Below are 20211 nucleotides of genomic sequence, written 5' to 3' on the forward strand. Positions count from 1 at the left end.
TCAATCATCCCATCATGAAGCATCTTGCGTCATTCACTACCAACTTCCTTATTTGGCTGGCTCTCGCTCTGATCCTCGGTTCATCTTTGTTGAACACTCTCATCTTCGTCCTCACCGTGATGTCAGTGGACTCCCCTAAGGGATGCGTGCTGGGAGAGACAACATCCATCTCTCCCACTCTTCGCTACATCATCCTGACAATGACCACCGTGGCTTCTCAAGGGATGCTGCTCGGACTCTTCCTCTATCCTCTGCTGAGGCATAGAACTTCTATGAAGATCAACCCGCCAGAGAAACGAAGCCATCCGCGAGTTCTCTCCATTGTGAAGCAAGCATCTATGAAAACCAAAAATAGATCTCCCACAGAGTCCGACTCGGATGCTGGGATGAGAATCAACAATGACATTTGGAGTTTCCGGAGATCAAAACAAGTTAAAAGAGAAAGACGTCTCCTCCTCATTATGTATCGAGTCCTCATCACTGCTCTCATCTGCTCCGTCTCCGACATCATAGCTGCAGTGGTAACAATAGCGTTTGCGAAAGAGCCGCGAGTCGTCACTAATATGGTCTTCAACTTCAATCTCCTGATCAACCTCTTCAGCGTCCTCTTCTCATTCCGGGATTGGAAGGAACGGATTGCTCCTTGCTGTGTTTCAAAGAAGCAGACATTGAAGAAGAGAAACAACGGTGACGTCAGAAAGCGCGCAAACGAAGCTCTGAAGGAAAAGTCAGCGAACAACAACGACATCTGGCGGCCATGCATTGATTCTGCTGCAAACCCGGTGCCGTCGTCACCACTAGAGAGCAGCAAACAGGATGATGCATTGACGGACAGCAGGGATGACGTGGCATCCTCCTGACTATCCTCGTACGGACACTGCAAGTGCAAACATTGAGAAGATGAAGTCCAATTGTAAGTTTGTTCTTCTGCGCATGCGTCACAATATCGGCTCAGTAATCTGGGTTTAAATAAAAAAATCAACTTTCGATGCAAATCCAATGTAACCATCTCCTCAATGAAATTGGAACAATGCCATCGCTGTGTGGAACAACACGTTTTGTAAAGAGCAAGCTACAAAGCCACAATTGCTGAGATTGTGAGAACACGAAAGTCTTATTCGCAATTGGAAATCAGTGGAGCTAGTAGAGTTGATTGGCGGACGGCGGTAGGCTACAAAACTTGAAAATTGCGAGTAGAATGTTGCTCATCTCATGAGAGTAAAATGGCCATCTCATAACCACCTCGTTGACTCGGAAAATAGCGAATTATCAGATTGTTTGTGCAAAGTTACGACGGCAACTTCTTTGTCTGGACTGAAATTGCTGGATAGAAATTTTATATTTTGATTTCCCAAGCACAGAAAGTATGAAAATATTTTATGATAATCCCCTTCCAACCTGCCATACCTGCAACAGTGCATCAAAGTAACAAGAAATTTCAACTGTTGGAATCGATCAAGGATGATTGAAAGATTCATGGTCAGTTTGAATGAAACGAACAACTTAGTTTTTCACTGAAGATGAAAACAATTTTATATGTGAAACGTTTACTTGATGGGTTCAGTGATAAATGGTTGTTCATAAAAACCATTCCATGCGTCCCCCTCCCCCCACCGTGTCTCGACAGGTCCGAATAATCTATCAGCCATCAGGTGATCAATCACTGTCATGTAGACCTAATAATGATAACTATAATTAGTTGTTGTGATTGGTTGTTGCATTAGCTAATTGCATTATGACGCAACAGATCGACATCTCAGCGTTTTCATATAATCGCGTTCCCTTCTCGACGGACAAGTGGGGAGAAGTTTATTTATAAGATAGATATAAAAAACCTTGAGTGCCTCCAGTCGGATATTTCCTCTCAAAACGAGCGGAGTCAATTACTTGTCTAACTTATGACGTCATTCATTCTTGTTCATAATGCAAACCATCGACCGTCGTCACAATTCACGCTTTGTTGCTTTTCGTTTTGGTTGTGACGTCACAAATGTTTTGCCGTAGAAGCTGCGTTGGTTGTGGTCGTGAGTAGAGAAGTTATTATTAAATAGCTCTGTGACGTGACAATCCCAAATTTATACGTTGCATTGTCACAAATGCAACGTTTATGGCGCCATTGCTGCCTGGTCTTCCACGAATCAGAGTTCGAGAGCATCCCATCGAAGTCATCGGTGACTCATCAAGTCCCCAAGAGCTTATTTGCATATCCCTTCATTAACAATCAGCTGGGCGCAAATGAATTGTGACGTTGTTGTTTTAATTTAATGCGCTTTCTGTATCGAGTGTGTCTTAACCATTTGAGACATGACTTTTTGCTACTGTGGCATTTTTAGCTTTCTTGATGATTTTTAATTAATTTCTGTAAGTTATTTCTAGAAATCATGTTGTTATGAATGAGAGACTTTACAAACTTTTCAACACACCAGAGTTGATCAAGTCTTGAGAATTCGTGTTGATTTGTAGGTGACAAGATATTGACTTTCTTGCTTCGTATTTCCAGCAAATTGTGGTAATTAAGTATCAATGGCAACGAAATGATTGACAGCATATTTATAACATGTCTACGGAAGTGAATCGTTTGTAAAAATGTTCGTGCCGTAATTGAAGAAGCTATTCCAATTTTCTGTTTATCACATCATAACTTTTCGTTAGATGCGTGAGGCAAGTGTTGGACTAGGCCTCCACGCTAAGCATGCATGTGGCCTTTTTAGCTCACTTAGCACTAGCAGGTGAAGCGTTAGGTCGGTTTTGTCATCAGCTTGGCTGCTCAACCGCCATGGCCACTTCATGTCCTTATTTATTTGCACCATCCATTCATTTGATGAATATTTCTTGTGAAATGTACTGTGCATTGGATTATTTTTACCGTCATTTCTTTACTGTTTGTTGAAAAACACATAAAATCAACGAAAAAATAAATAAACGAACTGACGATGATCACAGAACTTGGTAGCATGAAGTTTATTTGGCCACTTTAGCACTAGGTGCCGCTGAATGGAGATGTGTCCTTGCTCAAGCGCATACCACGAGAATCGAACCAGCGTTGCTTGGTTTTCTGGTTCAAATCGACATCGCCTGTGAATCAATCGAGCTATTAAGGTGAAACACCACGGTTTCTAAAAACTAAATAAACTTAAAGTTATCGCAAAGTTGATCGATTGTTGTGACGTCATAGAAAGCCGAGCACGATATCAACCGTGGACGTCGACATTAGGTGGTGGGTTTGATCCTTGCCTCCATCAGAGAGCAATGCGGGTTCTCGTTCGCTCGATTATCGAGGTGAGCCGCGTGGCAAGTTGCAGTCGCTCTCTGGCACCAACGAGCCACACACCAAGTCGCTATCAAAGATAACTCATGACGTCACAATGAAGTAACGCGCCAAAGACGTCGCGTCTCTTGTCTCGAGTGGAGTTGGCACTTGACAGGCCTGCCCCAATATCGGGCGACCCGCAAACGACGATATCACTGAAATCGTAAAGCAATGAATGAAATTACAGCAAAATCCACTCCACCGGTCTCTGTCAAATGAAGTTTCGCTGATTGAACTCTGAAAACAAATTCCTTGCGCGTGTTATGTGTGAAAGTTACAAGGACGATGAAAGAGCTGAGAGCCAGGGTATTGAAGCCAAGGATACCTTTCTGACCAGGTGACGATGGAGGAGCTGAGAACCAAGCTCGGGTATTGAAGCCAAATATGCATGGTTTGTTCAGTGTCGGATTAACCATTAGGCTAAGTAGGCACGTGCCTACAGGCCAGTCAAAAATCTAGGCCACTTTAAAATCAGTAGAAATTTAGTCATGTTTTCAAAATAATTATTTTTTAAACTAATATGTAAGTTATTTATCTTAATAGCTCTGTTTTTCCAGATGAATTAAAGGTTGCAAATTGCTCGGGGGGCTCGTTTTCACAACTGAAACGAATTAAAGACGTTGAACGATCAACAATGTGTCAACAACGTCTTAGTACACTGGCACTTTTGTGTATTGAAAGTGATCTACTCCGTAAGATTGACCTCCGAAAACTAGTTAACGCGTTTTCAATCGCAAAAACGCGCGAAGTTGTTATTTAGTTAGGCATATGACCAAGTTTTTGCACGGTACCCTGTGTTATAGTTGCAACAACGATCTTTGTGACAATGATGTGGCAACACTGATAATTCTAATTTTTTCGTTGGCAACCCTGATTTTCGGGCCACTTATAAAATGTGCCTACAGGCCAGCAGACCCTTAATCCGGCACTGGGTGTGTTGCGTGTTCAGTTATAGGAATCGTTGCCTCAGTGAGATGTTATAACATTCTCGGTTGAATTCCTGGAAGTGACCATCCTACACTTACAGCGACACCTGGTAAAGCAATCACTTGCCTGGACGAACCTTTGAGAGCTCCTCGTTCGTTAGCCGAAAACTTGACTGATGTTTACAAAACTGTTTTATTGGCATCCAGATGTCGCCAAAGAGAGTTGGTAGAAACAAAATGCATTGTCACGATTTATTACGTCACATACGAGAATAAAGCAGGCGGCGGTGTGACAATTGGCGCGCGAAGACATTGTCCGACGCTGGCACAGCTATTCCCTCGGCGGCGAGGGGGATGATTAGACGACGACGGGAGGTCTGTAACCACTAGCAACAGAACTTGGTGCGCAGATGGCTCATTAACAACCACCAACCCACGGTTGCTAGCCAATGGTCAGGAGTCATGGATTTAATATTTTGCAGGCTCCCATGAAGCAACCCAGACAATAAGAAACTACCTTTGAAAGAAGAATTTTCTCACAAAACTGTTGTATTTATTCTTGGGGGTGATCAAGTGCCCCCTAGTGGTCATAACATCTTGTTTCGTTCATGGACGCAATGGGAACTCGAGGAATAAAATCAATGGTGAACTTACACTAGATGGTGCTATGACTGTATTCAACTGCAATCCGGGTGACGCCATGACGTCATACAATCCGGGTGACGTCACACGAGGTAGCGTCTTCGGTACCGACCAACAGAGGGCGCAGCCGAGTGATTATCCACAAAGAGGTGGCATCTAAAATCGGGATGGGAAACAGCGGGTTTGAAGCCCACTAACTTGTGGGCCACTAACTTTCCAATCCATCAGTTGTAGGCACCCCCGCTACAAAGACGCAACAAGCACCGCGTCTCGTCCCTGACGTATGGCGATGTACAACACGAACATTGTTCTCACCGATGACGTCACACTTCGGCTGGAACGGTCGACGACATTGAGCTATGACGTAACAAAACCACAAGCGATTGGTGGAAACGTTCCATAGCTGCCACGTGATTGATTAAAACAAAATCGATAAAACCGCGATAAAAGTTTAAGATCGATGCTGGAAGGCCGCTTGGCTGTGACGTCACAATAAGGCAGTGGCATGTAACGAAAGGTCTTGGTAGATTCCCTAAAACGAGAATACACCTCCATAATGACGTGCAGGGGTGGTTGTCGCATGTTGAGGTACGGCCAAGTCAAAGAATGGAATTCCCGGGGAATGGGTTCCACTTGTTCGTTCTATGAGATGATCTGGGGATGAAAGAACTTTGGTTACAACGAGGAATGAGCGATGGTTGTTCAATATCCCATTTGTTTATTTACAAGAAGTTCTTTATTACGAGATGCTCCAGACGTTAATCACACTTCAACAATCGGAAACATTGTTCTGTCAATCTTGGTGACCGACCGCCCTGCGTCAGTGGTTCAAAGCCACAAAAGTATGCAAAACTGCCAGGATTAAGCTCTTCAAGAAGCTTTCCCAGTCCGAGGATAAAGATTCAATCAATGATGCAGCTGAACTGTAGTTAGACATCAATGAATGGACAAAACGCCCATTTGTCAATAATAACCAGCAAGTTATATCGTATAAGATTAGCCCGCCATACTCAGCTTGCATTGACGATATTTTGTTAGTTGCAGCAGCTAGGTTACTCATTTGGATAGATGTTGTATTTAAAACAAATAAACAAGCATTTCTGATAAATGATGAATAAATGACCAGGCGCCAGCGAGCCGCACCTAAATATCTTGTCGCCACAGTGCGCGCACGCAGGTTTTTTTTTAAGGTTTGGTTTGGGTGACCGCTAAGTAGTTTTAAGAGACCGCAAGTGTTTCATTTAAATACCAAAAAATAGCCATATTTGCTTAAGACATAGCGAGAAACAACCATTACTTTTCTACTGTAGTTGCAAGTCCAAACTTTGGGAAACCGCTGGAGAAAATTAGGGGGACCGTTTCGGTCCCCCAAAACACCTTTAAAAAAACACTGCGCGCACGTATTTGACAGGCACCTAACTGTCTGCACCTACAAGACGTGGAATCACTTTCTGATTGTGTAAACTGAAGATGGAAAGCTGCTGCCACAGTTTTGGTTTCGCTGAGTTTTAGTCGCTAGTTCTGGAGATAGGCTGAGAGAGTTTTACGCTCAAGGTGTCTTCTAGGTTTTCCCACGACTTTGTGGAGTGGAAAATTGCCAGGTCGTCCGCTTATTTTAGCGAGACCGTAAGAAGGTGAATAAGCTAAATCAAGGCAGACATGAACTCACTGATTTGACGGTTTCTTTGATGAAAACTTTCCTGTCAGAAAGGTCGAAGTCGGGATAGAGCGCGTAGACTTTCATACAAACCAACTTCATAGTAATCACCTCCAGGTCAGCTCCCTTCAGTATCCCTTCCACCGCCTTGCGGATTTGTGGGTTCTACAATAACAACAGTTAGGTGGCGAGCAACCACGAAATAAATGAGCTAGACGCTGAAATAAACGCAAACTGGGACTTTGACGACATTGAAAGTTCGTGTTTTCCAGCATTCCAACCGGTGGTTGAAGATTCATATTAGAAAGGTCGCCATCGTTTAAGCCTCAGAAGCCAAGATAGCTTTTGCAACTTATGAACCATACTGAGACAATCAAAGCGAGGTCTTTAGTTTTTATCCACCCTCCAAGCGCAACGTACCGTGGGTGGTTTGACCTTCTTCGACTTCTTCTTGAGAGGAGCATCAGAATCATCAGAGTCTCCTCCATCCGTCTTCCGAGGTGATCCTGGAAACAAAATAATGAGTTCAGATCAAAGATTGGGAACAAAGTGATGATGTCTCATTCAACTTTGAACAGTCACAAACTTATACAGGAAACTTTGCAAGGTACAGTAGTTGAAAGATCTAGAATCTCACCGATCTTTATTTTGGCAATTTTTCCTCCGGAAGCCGTAGATTTTCTCTTCTTTGGAGTTTTCTTTTCAGGAGATTTCGGCGTTTTTGGTTTCTTCTTCGGCTTTGATTTCTTCGGAGTTGCTTCTTCCTGCGATCCCTCCATAACAAACAACTCATTGTTAGTCAGACACATTGACACCGGTTAGTTTGTATGACGTCACAATGTACAGGTTGGGATGACGACTCAAGTTGGCGCGGGTTGTGAACGCTCATTATGAGCTGATGCAAAACATCAGATTAATTCACCATTGAACATCTTAATGAATATATTCAGTATTTTATTATTAAAAATGCATGGAGAATCAGCAGAACCCTATTTAATACTTATGGCATATGCAATATGCATTTCGCTCTACAACTGTAGAGCGTCATTACATTGGTGTCTTATTCAATAAATACACAATGAATGTATTAATTAATTATCTTTCATATAATCGTGAATGAGGATTCTAGCCATCCCAACTAAAATCAACCCTAGATAACAATTCGATTGAGGCAAACAAGTTGATTTGTTGGACCTAGCACGGAGTACCTGGTCGCTGTCATCAGATACATCGTCGGACGTGATGCTGCTGTTGCTCTTGCTCGTCTGCAAATGAAAAACATCTTAAACGTGGGCCAGAACATCATGTATAAAAACTTCACCAATCCAAGCAAGAGTGAGAAGCGAATATCGCAGCCATGCAATCGCCATAATTCTTTGATGCTTGTAACTTGCAGGTCAAGAAAGTCGCCAACAAACCTTATCCACAGATTTTCGAGAGATCTTCTTCTGAGACTTTTCTTTCTTTTTCTTCTTGACGGGAATTTCCTAGCATACAAAATAACACGTCACAATCACGATGACGTACTATATCACTCATACGCGCCGACTCCCGGGGGGGCCGGCGCCCCCCGTAAATTTATGGTTGAGGGGCAACAAAAATGGCTATTACAAGTGGTGTTTCAAAGATAAAATACTTCGCGAGAGATTTAGATCATTTAAACAGACTTAGAGAATGCCGAAAGCGATGCTCTTGCCCGCAAAACAGCAGCTGATCACATGGCTTTCTCTGGAACGTGAATTACTACTGAGATGCGCACCTCACGCACGCTCACAGTCACACACTGCTTATCTTCTCGCGCGTGAGGAGCAGCTTCAAAGTCAAAACGTGTGGGAGCGAAAAAGCGAATGCGAGGTTAAATATTTATTCTCATTTCACGAGTTATCCAAACGTCCGTTAGATTTTTTGTGACTTCAAACATGAAATCGATTTTAGCAAACTTTATCGAGTTGAAACTACGACACGCCGAACAATCACGTAAATACAGATTGGAAATCATACCGTATGGAAATTTCAATGTAGAGCGTAGAGTAACTTACGCTGCTGGAATAGTCACGTAACTGTTCACTGCAGTATTACGTGAACCAGCTAAATTACACGAGCTATTTTCAACGAGGTCTTCCCGCTGTGAGATCGATTATGATTCAACAGAACGCATTGTTTTGTTCGCAATGAGTGAGAATTAAATCGAAAACCGATAATAGAAAAGGTGTTTAATGGTCTTGGTCGCAGATATTGCCTGCATTAACGACGTCTCTTACCGCTATTATCACCTAGCCAACCTGACATCATTGTTTTATGCGGCCGCTAAGATTTGACATCGACTTCAATGATCATGGAATGTTACGTAATAAGAACGATTATATCGTACACGCAAAAATAAAAAAATTGATCTCTTAAAACAGCTATTTTTGCTGTTTTGTCTAGTGAGCTTTGCATATCGCTCAACAAGTGCATAAAGTTTAGAATTGACAAAAAATCATTAAATTTGAAAGTTAAGTTTGAATCTTTGCAAATAAACGTATTCAAAACTTTTAGTTCGGCCGACGCCATTTCACACTCCGTAATCTACGTCGGCAATGGTTTTGCCGCAGCAAAAATGCGTTAATTTTGAAAACTGCCGAGCTGGGGACAACAGCTTGTCCCGTGTATAAGTTGAACCTGTCTTTTTAAGGTGAAAATCACTTACGAAAATCTCGATCCATACTCGAGTATACACGGTACTCGATAAAAGACTATAAAAGACTTTCCATAAAAAGCATAAGAGAAAACACTTCGCCGTTGTTAACGCTTTGAAGGTAAGTAATTAGCAAAACGTGCGATACGAGGTTAATAAAACTGATAGCGGGTTTTCACTCTGCTTGAGATCATGATTTTTTGCGTTTTATTTCGATAACTTCACTGTCTTGATCGTTGTTATTCACTCGCACGAAAAGGAAATGAATCGGCTTGTTTTCCAACTGTTCCAATTAAGAGCTAATAATATCAAAATTATTACGACTAGGCGTACTGCATGCGTAAAACTAATCGTTTCAAGCAGCGGTTCTAATAAATTCGGTTTGCGACCTAGGTGTCAATATAAACAAGACAGTAAGCTTAATCAAAGACTATTTTAATTGAGTAAAATAGCGTTATGGTTATGACGTCATCACCTTTCTCGCCCCCCCAAGGTTTTTTGAAAAGTCGGCGCCTATGATATCAATGCTTTACATTTCTCAACCATGAGGATGGAAGGACCTAGGACAGGTCAACCACAATCAACAAGATGGCAAGAAATGATTCCATGACGACAAATGCCGACCGGGGTCAGTGAGAATCAGGTCAACTTCCAATGCAGTTATCCACATCAAAGGTCGGAAGTGAAAGTCTTTCGGGAATAAACCAAAAGAATTTATTTCACAGTTGAGAATTAACGTAACGCAGCGATAACGTTTACCCACCGACGCAGCAACATGGAGGGAGGCGGAATGGCCCGTTTCGGTGAGTCCGATTCGGTGAGTTCGATCCCTAAACGGGGGGTTTTTCAATTTTTTTTTTAATTATCGGGTACCGTAGCCTAATTATCATTGCCGTTTTAGGGTTAGGGGTTTGGGGTTAGGAACTCACCAAATCGGACTCACCGAATCGTAGCAGACCCGGAGGGAGGCATGCACCACACAACCCACAGACAAGAAAGTTAGTGAACTCTTCTGAAATGTTTGTATCCAACACAACTCGGCAAACATCTGGACGCAAACCTCTCACCTTCCCTGACGGCTTCGGGCACAGACACCACTCCAACAGACTGTCAATCAAATCTTCCTTCTTTCCCTTCCTATTGTCAACGTCACAGACGACGAGCGCCCACTTCAAATTGTCGAGGGTGAATCTATGAAGTTGCATACTGCTAGTAACTCTACCAACTTCAATTGTTACCAATGTTCACTAGGGTGTTATACAACTTACCTTCCAATGTAATCTTCTTTCTTTTCAAATTCTGGACTTTCTTTGTCGAAAGGGAACCCACTAAAGTTCCTCATGTTTTTCTTACAAGTGAAAGCCTGAAATCGAAAACAACATGAAATACAGAAGCATTGCAGCAATAACCTTGCCATGAGACGACGGCCGGTACTGATGTTGTCAGAAATGAAGAGCCATCCACACGCGGGGCTTCCACATTCCACAACGAGCCTGGAGTCATCATTCGGTGGCTGCTACAGATGGTTTAGTTTGGGTTGTGATTGCGATGCATCACGTTGAATCTCATGTTTAGATGAGAGTTGATAAGAAATAATTAGAAAACTAGTTATTTAGTAAGATTGAGGCCAAGATTGATTTACTTATTAAATTAAATTTTAGTGCATCATGAATCCCTAGTGAAGCAGCACTGTATGCACTTGTGACTTGACCCTCAATAACAGTCCTTCCGGTGTTTTTCATGTAATATTAACATTGAAATGTTCTATATATTTATTGATAGTCATTAAAGCAAAATAATTACGTTAACATTCAAACAGGATATAAAGGGTTAAACTATGTGGCTTGTGTGAAGCAAAATTGTGGCTTTCACTTGCAAGAGCGGTGGTTCAAACCCAAGCGCCACAAAACCTTTAATTTTGCAGAGGAAATACAGGGGAACTGAGAGCAAGGCGAGATTTTAAATGGGTTGCCACAGTCATATCGATTTTTAAACACAAATGTTGTTGCCACCAAGAGCATTGTCAAGTCAAATTATCAAAGCAAGAAGAATATCAACAAAGTAAGCTGCAAGAGCAGTCTTTAAATTGATAAGTTCAATTTGTAACTTTCAATCTTACATCTCCAAAAGTCCCAAAGAACAACTTGTGGATGATTTTAAGGTCCTCAGTCTTGTTCCTCTGGAGTTGCCATTCAACTCTAGGATGTTGACTTAATTTAATCCCGCTCCTGTCAGGAGGAAAATCTTTGTTAATATTCGCTGTGGAGAGTCGTTGGCTTCTGAAACTATTGTTAACACGTAGGAAACATTTAACTAAAAATAAATCATATACAGGTTCATCAAGTTTGAAAGCCACCAGCAAATAGTTTCGCAACAAACTCCGATGGCAGTCGCTCGTATATCGGTAAAACAGCTAAATGACTTCACAGATCACATTGTCTTACGTAAATTGGCAGTTAAATAAAATCATTGCTTATTAATTTATGGGACATATTTGAGGTGCTCCCTTTCGCACCAACAGACTTTGCAACAAAATACAAATGTCCACCTTACCCGTCTGGTACTTCAAATTTCTTCTTTTCCGCAGGAGCAGGCGAGTCGTCATACGTGAATCGCGACGTCTTTTTGCGTTCTCGTTTATCTTGCAAAATCTCAACCGGCCTTTCAAGCAGTCCAGCTGAATAGCTCAATTAATTAGCCTTCGCATATTTATCACAACAGTTCAATGTTGATCTTCACGTCACACAGAAATACTTTGACGTAACATTGGTTGCATTTCTAAACGAATCATTACATTTAAATGAAAACATTGATAAACAAATAACGAACGAATGTTCAAATAACAAATAACTTCAGAATAGATGGGTGAAACCGTGAAAGTATCCAAATGTAGTTCCTTGCGTACCACAAATGGAAAAATCCCACGCTGCATTACTTATATAGTAATAAGGCGTTCATGTCTAGTGTGCGATTTACTGCACTGAGGAGACCTTAAGGTCGAAACAGTGACGTCCTGTCTGCAGTTATTGCTTACTTACGTGTAGAGATGTACCATTACCAATATTTTGGCCGATACCGATATTTTGGCCGCTACTTTGGTGTTACAAAAAGAACCAATTTTGATATTTGCAAAGAATTATATCAAGGTTTTAGTAATGAAAGTCCACCGTAATTGAGGATTGGGGTATAAGGGAAGAAACATTACATCATAATTGGAGTTTCTGAAAAGTGTTTGGGCAAACTCTCCAAATAAGCTATCATAATTGATAATAAGATGTAAAATGTAAACCAAGTGATTTGTGTAGTCGTACAAAAACTATTCGACAAGTAATGTGCAACCTAAGGGTGCTTGTCGTTTGGTTGAGAAGCTTTTGCCAGGCCAAGACTACCCAGGTAGCAAAAAAGTATAATTTTGCATCGTTTTTACGTTGCTAAACGTTTAAAAAACCCGTGTAACTGGGTTGTTTTTAGTAAGCTGGTTCTATCAGTTTGTGATTTAATTTCCACCTTTCGTTGTAATAAACTCACCAAGCTTAAACAATATCATGGTGTAGAATAAGTAGCGGAATAAGGTGCAGAATACGTAGGCTCAAAATGAAAGCAATGGGACTACAAATCCTCACTAAACTAATCAAAATGGTCTTGTTGCGCCTAAGAGGACAACCTCATTGTGAAGAAAGGAGCGTTCTTCCCGGCTATCAGCACAAGGTTGAGCACTCACTAGTACAGCGAGCCGAGCTGTTGCGATTCGTTAACCACAACGGTGTAGCTTCCACACTAGCCATTTCAATTCTTGCTACAAAACGGCTGCCGAGAAATTATAGTTGATTGGATGGTCTAAACTCTAAATGGCTAGCGTGGAAGCTACACCGTTGTGGTTAACGAATCGCAACAGCTCGCTATGATATACTAGTGAGTGCTCAGCTTTGTGCTGATAGCCGGGAAGAACGCTCCTTTCTTCACAATGAGGTTGTCATCTTAGGCGCAACAAGACCATCATTTATTGATTAGTTTAGTGAGGCTTGAGGATTCGTAGTCCCATTGCTTTCATTTTGAGCCTACTTATTCTGCACCATGACATTGTTTAAGCTTGGTGAGTTTATTACAACGAAAGGTGGAAATTAAATCACAAACTGATAGAACCAGCTTACTAAAAACAACCAAGTTACATGGGTTTTTTAAATGTTTAGCAACGTAAAAACGATGCAAAATTATACATTTTTGCTATCTGGGTAGTCTTGGCCTGGTTTTATCCTCTGCTGAGAGTAAAAAAGAAACACAAATGATAAATATTGGAGAAATTGAGTCTCCTTCACAACTTAAGAATCGAACAACGCAAAACTGCTGAAACAAAATGTTTTTGAGTGAAAGAATCACTGTAAGCACACAATGCCAAAAGGTGCGCGCATGAAGTCATGGGAGTGTGAGGTATAGAAAATTTGAATAGGTTGTTATTTTTCTACATCCATGTGACGTTAGTTACTACTTTAAAAAATCTATATCTTTTCTTCTGCAGAAAATCCGCAGCAAACGCCTTTTTTTTACATGCTTAGTATCGGCCACAGTATCGGCCAAATTTTGCCGATACAATACTCAAAAAATGGCCGATATCACCGATACCGATATATCGGTACATCTCTACTTACGTGGTAATTCTTCATCGCTTTCACTATCTTCCTCATCCTCGGCGTCATCTTTTTTTAAATTTTCTGTCTCTACATTTTCAGTTTTCTCCTCTTTGGTTTGTCCACCATCTTCGTCTTTTTTCTCTTCATTATCTTTGTGCTCTTTGTCTTCTGTTTCCATCTTCTCTTCATCGACTTGTTTCATTTGAACATCTTCCTCACTTTTCCCCTTGGCAGTTTCTTCTTCATCATTAGATTTCAATTCGCTTACATCCTTTTCACTGATGTCATGGTTCCCATTGACCTGAAACAAAGTCAGATTCACTTTCTTGACAAAATCAAAACAATGTGTAGAGTGAGGATCTCATATTTAATAATTTATTTTAAAAATTATACTGTATTCATCTTCACTGCTGAATATGAGCTACAGAATAGTATTTCGGCAAATCACGAGCTTAAATCTCACTTAACCTTCTTCATTATTTGCATTCATTTCAACCAAATCAGTTAGATGGCTTTCTAAAAGCTTGCCATAGTACAATACATCTATAATATGTACAACATAGTCAATAGTTTACATCAGGGCTTCCCAAACTGGGGGTTGCAACCCCCCCAAAAGGTCACGTAACAAACTTCAGGGGTTGCAGAAAGTATAGGCTACCAATTTGCACAAGGCACTGCATATTAACACTTTTGGGCGATTTATTAACTTTATTAAGAGTCGCACACTCATTAGGCTGCCTGTATTTTTGAAAATTTATGAGGTGAAATGGAATCGGAGTTAAAAATTCTTACTGCATTGTGAAGTGAGGTGGCTTTCAAAAGTCAAAGCTTTAAAATGGCTAGCCAATTAAAGTTCATCATAATCATCATAATCCATCGTCGGTTTGTTTCCCACTGGTGGGGGACTGGGGGTGGCCGATTGTTTCCGCGCAGCAATTTTTTTAATCCCTTTTCTCCATTTCACCCTGTCCCTTGCATCTTCCTCCTTCAGTCCGACTTTTTTAAATTCATCCTTCACTTGTTGTTTCCACGTTCTTCTTGGACGACCGCGTTTCCTCCTCCCATCCACCTTTAGATCTAGTGCCTTTCTAAGAAAACTTCCTTCCTCCCTCCTTATCACATGTCCATACTATCTTACTCCATTTGCCCTTGCCAGTTGGTCTATGGTCTCTCTCATCTCTAGCATATCCAACAATTCTTCAGTCCTTTTTTCCCTTCTCGTTTTCACCCCACACATTGCTCTCACCATTGACCTTTCCGTTCTTCTCAGGATTGCCAGTTCACTCTCTCTCAATATCCATGTCTCGCTACCATATAGCATTGCAGGCCGCACACAGCTCCGATATACTTTCCCTTTCATCCTTAGTGAGAATTTTCAGTTGAAAATCGAAATCGTAATTTTTCCAACAGAATAAAATTCAGTCTTGGTCCACCATTTTCGCAATGACATCTAGCTTTTGGAATTATGCCAAATGTCAGATTTGCTTGAATAACCGAACGAATTTAATTTGTCCCTCCTAGGAGAAAACATCAATATTTTGCATTGAAATCAAAAATTGATGCGTTTATCAAAAAATTGAACATCTGGAAACCAAAATTTCAAATGATTTAGGCCTATCTGAAATATTCTCAATTCGCCTACCCTTCCTGCCTAAGCAACATTGAAACCGCGAAGAATCTCAGAATGAGAATTTGAATCGAAAATGTAAAGTAGTATATACTTGCTGACAGAAGCCAATAATCATGAAGAAGCCATGACATCATCATCATCATCATAATCCATCGTCGGTTTATTCCCCACTAGTGGGGGTGGCTGATTGTTTCCGCGCAGCAATTGTCTTAATCCTTTTTCTCCATTTCACTCTGTCCCTTGCATCTTCCTCCTTCAGTCCGACTTTTTTAAACTCATCCTTCACTTGTTGTTTCCACGTTCTTCTTGGACGACCACGTTTCCTCTTCCCATCCACCTTTAGATCTAATGCCTTTCTAAAAAAACTTCCTTCCTCCCTCCTTATCACATGTCCATACCATCTTACTCCATTTGCCCTTGCCAGTTGGTCTATGGTCTCTCTCATCTCTAGCATATCCAACAATTCTTCAGTCCTTTTTTCCCTTCTCGTTTTCATCCCACACATTGCTCTCACCATTGACCTTTCCGTTCTTCTTAGGATTGCCAGTTCACTCTCTCTCAATACCCATGTCTCGCTACCATATAGCATTGCAGGCCGCACACAGCTCCGATATACTTTTCCTTTCATCCTTAGTGAAAATTTTCTGCCATACAACATTTCCCCACATTCCCTGAACTTTGCCCAGCCCAATCTTGGCCTTGTTGTCACCGCTGCTTCACATCCACCACTTCCATTTATCCGATCACCCAGATAACAGAAGTCTGTCACTGTTTTGATGCCATGGCAGAACTCATCATCATGGCCTTCCACTTTATTCCTTCCTTTACTGCATTTCCCACAAACAAAACACTTCGCCAATCTTGTTGCGGCTCTCTTGACATTAGCACATCTTGCATGTACCCACTTTCCACATTCCTTGCATTGCATTGAATTTCTCATCACTCTCTTGCCACATATTCCACAGGAATCTACTTTGCTCTCAACAACTGTTCCTTCTGCTCCACTCACCATCACTTTTGTTTTTTCAAGATTCACCTTCATACCCTTGGTTTCAAATGCTTCTTTCCATTTCTGGAATGGTTTTCAAAACTTGGTTTTCAAATGCTTCTTTCCATTTCTGAACATGACATGACAAAAGCCAAAGATCCATGCAACTTCATTTCACGCTTTTGTTTGGTTAATATCATGTGCTCAGTTTTGCTGTATATAATAGAGAGCTTGTTCCTTTTCATCCAGTTGTCAACTTTGATCAATTCTATACTGATAGTTTTTTCTAAAGAAAGACTTTTGTTGGACATAGTTAAATTGGTGTCATCACTAAAAAGGCTTATTAGGACAGAGGAAATGGAAGGAAGATTGTTTATATAATGAATATTAAATAACAACGGTCTAAGAGTAAAACATTGTGGAACACCACATGTCACACTTTCTAGACTTGATGCCATACCATAAATTATTGTGTATTGCTTTCTGTGAGTGAGATAACTTTCTAGTTAACATATTTCATATCTTTGCAATTCATTTAATAAGAAATCATGATTCACTGCATCAAACGCAAAACATTAAACAAATTATGTTTTTAGATCTAGAGCTGAAATAAATTAATCTTGTATGTGAGAGACTGTGATCAATATTTATATTATGTAGGCCTACCATATTTTCATCCCCTAAAAAGAGGACACGTTTCGCCAGCGAGTAAAATACAAGTAGAATGTTACGTATGAAGAATTTTTTACATCCTTTTGGAGAATTATAGACGAATATGCAGCAAAAGTTACAGCAAAAAAAAACAGACAAATTTGTTTTTCGCAAACCGATTTGTTAGATTTGTGTGACTAAATAAAAATGTGATGTGATAATGTTATAAAAATGTGAGGCAGGCAGTAGGCTCTGTAGATAGCCATGCCTTAACGTTTTTCAGAAAAAAAGAATCAGCTTTAACAAAATCATAAAATTACTTGCACTAAATATAATTAAACTTGTATACAGCTGTTAATGAGATGTTAAAGACAGACTCAACTAAAAGGCTGATTCCTTTCTTGTACCATTGTAGCTGCATCACAAATAAAATTTATTCTACATTTGCACCCACAAAAGTTGTAAGTATCCAACTATCTATGCCATGATTTATTTTGAAATAGGTTATATGTTAATGTTATGCATAGCCTATTGCATAGTGCACATTGGATTATTTTTTCGATTTGCTTCACTTGACAAATTAGCCAAACTATTAAGTTGGTAATCAGCAACGTCTACAAGCGCTTAATCAATATAAAATAGATCTGGATAAAACAATAATTTATTGTATATAAAAGTGTGAGAACCTTAAAAGTGTAAACATGTCAAACTCTTTTGCAAGTTTTTGCGTTTTTTATTTCTCTGTGATTTTCTCATTCTGTTTAATTTTCTCAATTTTTTTTAGTTTGTTCAAGTTTTTTTTTTTCATAAATTTGTTGATCAGATCTCCTCAAATGAAGCAATTCCCTCACAAGTGGATTTGCAGTTCGCTCACACTCATCACTGACCGCCATTTGGCTACCTACGACAATCGCAAAGCAATGTACAGTAGTTTGTTTCAATGAATGTCTAAGATTGTTTAGATGTCTTTAGAACAACAGATCAAATAACTTAGTAAGCCAATGTTTTTTTGAAAATCTATAAATCAACATGTTGAATTGGTATAGAAATGGTTGGAAATTGCGAAAAAGTCATATTACAATGAAATCCTGTTGAAAATATGAGCAAGAAAACTGAAAATGTAAAAAAGAGGACATTTGAGCATTTTTGGGTGTCCTCGAAGGACAATTTATTTTTCTTCAAAAAAGAGGACAAATCCTCTTAAAAGAGGATATATGGTAGCCCTATATTATGTGTAAAATTGGTTTTATTAAGATTTTAAATGTTAATGTTACTAGCCTATGTTATTGTTAATATACTGTCTGTTCACTGTTCTGAATTTTGTAGGTTTACTACGAATGAAACTAAACATTAAGAAATAATAAAACAATATTAGGTTATGAATTATTATATTTTAGCAGTCATTCAATTTGTTACGTGCATTTGTACAAGGTATATATATATACCGTTCTTTTTCTATGCATCTACTCTCTTTTCTAAAGGCAGAATGCAAGCATATGGTCTGTTCCCTTTTCGCTACAAGGCAGTGATTGAAGTGGAATCACCACTTCTCATAATGATAGCCTAATAATTGAGTTTCATTTTATGCCCATTACGCCCATGCATGAGTTGGTTGCTAGTAATAAAAAGCATCGCGAAAATGTTACAAAATTTTCAAGTTCACAAAACTAATCATTGTCTAGCGTTTTTGCAAAATAGTCAATAAATTCACTCACTGATATTTGTTGATCCTCTTCAGCAGCCTTGACACACTTTTCCTCTGAGCTGGATTTAGCAGGTTCAGCATTTTCGACTAGTTCTGACATTTTAATCAAACTAAACAACTTCCTCACGAAAGGTGGTCAGATTTTTAAATTAAAAATAACAAAATAGTACAGAAAAACATTAATTCATCTTTTCACCTTACATAAAGCTTTGCAGACTGAAGCAATTTACTATTTCACTGCCTTTTCCACACGATCCGGAGTTTTCATAACGATTAGCATTTTGCGAAAATCGTTTTCTTCTTTTTTGAATCAATCAGCTATGTTTTCCCATATATAACTTTTATAAATTCTTCAAAACTGATAAAAAGTATTTGGTTAAAAAAATTGTTTGTTTATAAAACTTTATTGAGGATTAAAAGTTTATTTTTTTTGCCATGAGTGTCATGTGAAATAAAAAATGAAATACACCCTTTTTCTCAAATTTGCGTTGAACTTTTGTCTTTGTGAATGCAAGAAAATTCATCCCTCTTTCCCGCCGTTTCATTGCAAACAAGAGCTCCTGTTGTTTTTGGGTTCAGTTCAGTGTAGTTGTTTTTATTTCTGACCATCGCACCCAGTGGCTCCGAGAGGGGGGAAGTCGGGCCAGTTTCCCCCCTAGCAAAACATTGTAAATGAAAAACGAGTAGTTTTTTGTTTTTGCACTTTTGAGGGGGCCCATTTTTAGTACTAAAGTAAAAATGTACCAACTAAATAATCAACAAATTCTTAAATGAAGTGCGTAGTTCCAAGTATTTCTCAATCATTGTAAATGTCACTCTCAAGTCTCAATGCTTCTCATCAAGAACAAATCATTTTCGTGTTAAGGTAGGCGATGTTGAACAGATTCAAGACATAAAATCTGAAGCTGAAATGATTTCTGTATCACTGAACGGTTTCGATTGTAGTGTTGATAGTGTCTTTAGGCTTATTGATAGTGTCAACTTGAAAACTGGTGCTGTTTTAGCTAAGCGGGAACTATTTTTGCTTGACAACTGCACCTTAACGTCAAAATCTGCGTTGGCCAGGCATAGGATGTTGTATCCAACATAAGTTATCTGGAAAAGTTAAAGGTATCAGTCCAAGCACGATTAAAGAAAGTAAATCCTGTATATTTTTTGTTTATGGATCATCATCAGTCATCATCTCCGCCTGCAGCAGATTGCGCATCAACATGAGTTATTTGCTTCCAAGAGTGGCGATTTTGAGCCAGCTCGCCCAGTGTCGCCAAGTTGAGTCCGGTCCATGATTGGATGTTGTCTTGCCATCGTTTTGGTGGTCTGCCACGTTTTCGTTTTCCTTCTACTTTGCCTTGTGTGCAAACTTTGCTGATTCCGAATTGTGATCTTTAAGTGTGGCC

The 20211-nt window shown here is 39.8% G+C and overlaps 1 protein-coding gene across 1 annotated transcript; it reads right to left on the reverse strand.

The window, feature by feature from the left end:
• Positions 1-4421: 4421 nt before the first annotated feature.
• Positions 4422-19019, reverse strand: LOC145785379 (protein DEK-like). The gene is made up of 12 exons (XM_082597035.1): positions 18825-19019; positions 13859-14141; positions 11766-11889; positions 11332-11440; positions 10481-10575; positions 10280-10403; positions 7954-8022; positions 7744-7800; positions 7173-7308; positions 6956-7041; positions 6548-6700; positions 4422-5532 (listed from the first exon to the last, which is right to left on the reverse strand). Exons 1-12 carry the CDS (start codon positions 18912-18914, stop codon positions 5521-5523), a joined length of 1338 nt encoding a protein of 445 aa, XP_082453161.1. The 5' UTR covers positions 18915-19019; the 3' UTR covers positions 4422-5520.
• Positions 19020-20211: the final 1192 nt, after the last annotated feature.

This window comes from Aplidium turbinatum, chromosome 16 (genome assembly GCF_918807975.1).
Source record: "Aplidium turbinatum chromosome 16, kaAplTurb1.1, whole genome shotgun sequence".
Lineage (NCBI taxonomy): Eukaryota > Metazoa > Chordata > Ascidiacea > Aplousobranchia > Polyclinidae > Aplidium > Aplidium turbinatum.

What these genes read in the sequence shown, in the direction of transcription:
- LOC145785379 (XM_082597035.1), bottom strand. Translation starts at nt 18,914, where the DNA reads ATGTCAGAACTAGTCGAAAATGCTGAACCTGCTAAATCCAGCTCAGAG. An exon ending in AAATTTGAAGTACCAGACGG is followed by an intron (nt 11,441 to 11,765) that starts GTAAGGTGGACA and finishes TCCTCCTGACAG; the next exon opens with GAGCGGGATTAAATTAAGTC. An exon ending in CTCGAAAATCTGTGGATAAG is followed by an intron (nt 7,801 to 7,953) that starts GTTTGTTGGCGA and finishes TTTCATTTGCAG; the next exon opens with ACGAGCAAGAGCAACAGCAG.